Genomic DNA, 1,797 nt, shown 5'->3' with positions numbered 1-1,797 from the left:
AATTTTTGCTTAGCCTATGTATTACTTTGAAAGTGTTTAATTGTCCAAATATATCTGAGTGGATGTATTTTTCCTTTTCTACTGGCTTCTCTTTCCTACCCATAGAAACAATTTCTAAATGCTACTGACCTACTAAGCATTATGAGCCTTCCTTATATATGGATTGCCGTAACAACCAAAAGTCCTAGGGTTTTTAAGCTATAGAAATTGTTCTGTTACATTTTGGTGACTAGAAGTCCAAAATCAGCATCACTGAGTTGAAATAAAGTACTGGTAGGGACCAACTTATTCCATAGACTCTTGGGAGAAGAACCCAATCTTATCTCTTCATGTTTCATGTGGTTGCCAGTATTCTTTGGTTCATGGCTCCCTCCTCCTAAGCTGTGCTTCTGTGGTTACTTGTCTTCTTTTCCTATGTCAGACATCCCTCTGTGTCTATTTTCTAAAACTTGTGATTGCATTTAGAGGCTACCTGGGCAGTCCAGGATAATGTGCCCATCTAAAAATCCTTTACTTAATCATAACTAGAACAACTTATTTTTCTTTTTGTCATAGATGTTTCCATTCCAGAACCTGGATATAGATATCTTTTGGGGACAGCTATTTCTCAGCCTCCCTAAATGGTGTAATTATAAATTTTCCCTTTGCACTTTAACAGAATATATATTCTTTAATTGTCTTCTGAGAATTCTTTATCCACCCACAATTCATCACACCTAATCTTTAAAAAATAATACTAGTTTTTCAAGAGACATAAACATTCTTAGTATTATAAGTAAAAATTCTATGAATCTTTATCTTAATGTCAATAAATAATACCCCTGGTCGATACTGTAATCAATTGCAGGCTTACAAAATTGCCAAAACATTTTGCCAATACCCCATTATATGAATTCTTCATTTGTTTGTTTATATGTTACTTTATTCCTTCTTTTATTCATTCAGTTTTTATTTATTGTGGAAGCTGGGCCCAAAAATAAATGAGACACTAGGGTATGGATAAGCAGATATTTTTAGAATGGTAATGAGATATATATTAAATATTGATAAATTCTTTAAAAATTTTGTAGAGGGAGGGGAGAGAATAAAGATGCCTACCAAAGCAGAAAGTGAGTGGTGAGAGAACGGGTGTGCATGCCCCTTTTAGATTATGGTCACAAGAGGTCCCTGACATTTGAACAGAGAAGTAGATGTAGGAGGATTCAAGCTATAAAACTGTTTAAGAAAAGGATGTTCCCAACCAAGAGCACCAAGACTGAAGTCAGATTGAATCTCTAGCTGAATAAGAAACAGGGAGAATTGTAGGAGGTGAAGTTGAGGCCTCCAAGGGGGTCTTTTGGGACCATTGGTGAAGACTTTGGATCTTTACTTAAAAAGCCAAGAGGATAGAGTGTTAAACCATACTTCTGTGGAGTCATGTTTCAAAGGATCTACAGTAATAGTCAAGTTTTTCGAACAACAAACATAAATTCAAGTATATATACAGTCTGTGTACTTCTGTCTTAAGTTGATAGTGTACTGTTTCTTCTTTTCATATAGATTCATGTGGTCCAGGGCATATATGGTTATCATCATTATATGCAGGATCGGATAGATGACAGTGGCTGGGGCTGTGCATACCGTTCACTGCAGACTATCTGCTCTTGGTTCAGACATCAGGGATACACTGAGAGCCCTATTCCAACACACAGAGAAATTCAGCAGGCTCTAGTTGATGCCGGTGACAAACCAGCAACATTTGTCGGATCACGGCAATGGATTGGATCCATTGAAGTACAGCTGGTACTAAACCAATTG

The 1,797-nt window shown here is 36.6% G+C and overlaps 1 protein-coding gene across 1 annotated transcript in view; it reads left to right on the top strand.

The window, feature by feature from the left end:
* Ufsp2 (UFM1 specific peptidase 2) overlaps positions 1-1,797 on the top strand; it is a 28,268-nt gene that overhangs the window by 19,182 nt on the left and 7,289 nt on the right. Inside the window, exon 9 of the mRNA XM_023699647.1 lies at positions 1,540-1,704. Within this exon, the coding sequence (XP_023555415.1) occupies positions 1,540-1,704 (165 nt within the window). The remainder of the gene's footprint in view (positions 1-1,539; positions 1,705-1,797) is intronic.

This window comes from Octodon degus, unplaced genomic scaffold, assembly GCF_000260255.1.
Source record: "Octodon degus isolate 3935 unplaced genomic scaffold, OctDeg1.0 scaffold00114, whole genome shotgun sequence".
In the NCBI taxonomy this organism is placed as follows: domain Eukaryota; kingdom Metazoa; phylum Chordata; class Mammalia; order Rodentia; family Octodontidae; genus Octodon; species Octodon degus.
Note: the sequence above shows the minus strand (reverse complement) of the source record. Positions and strands in the feature narration are given on the sequence as shown.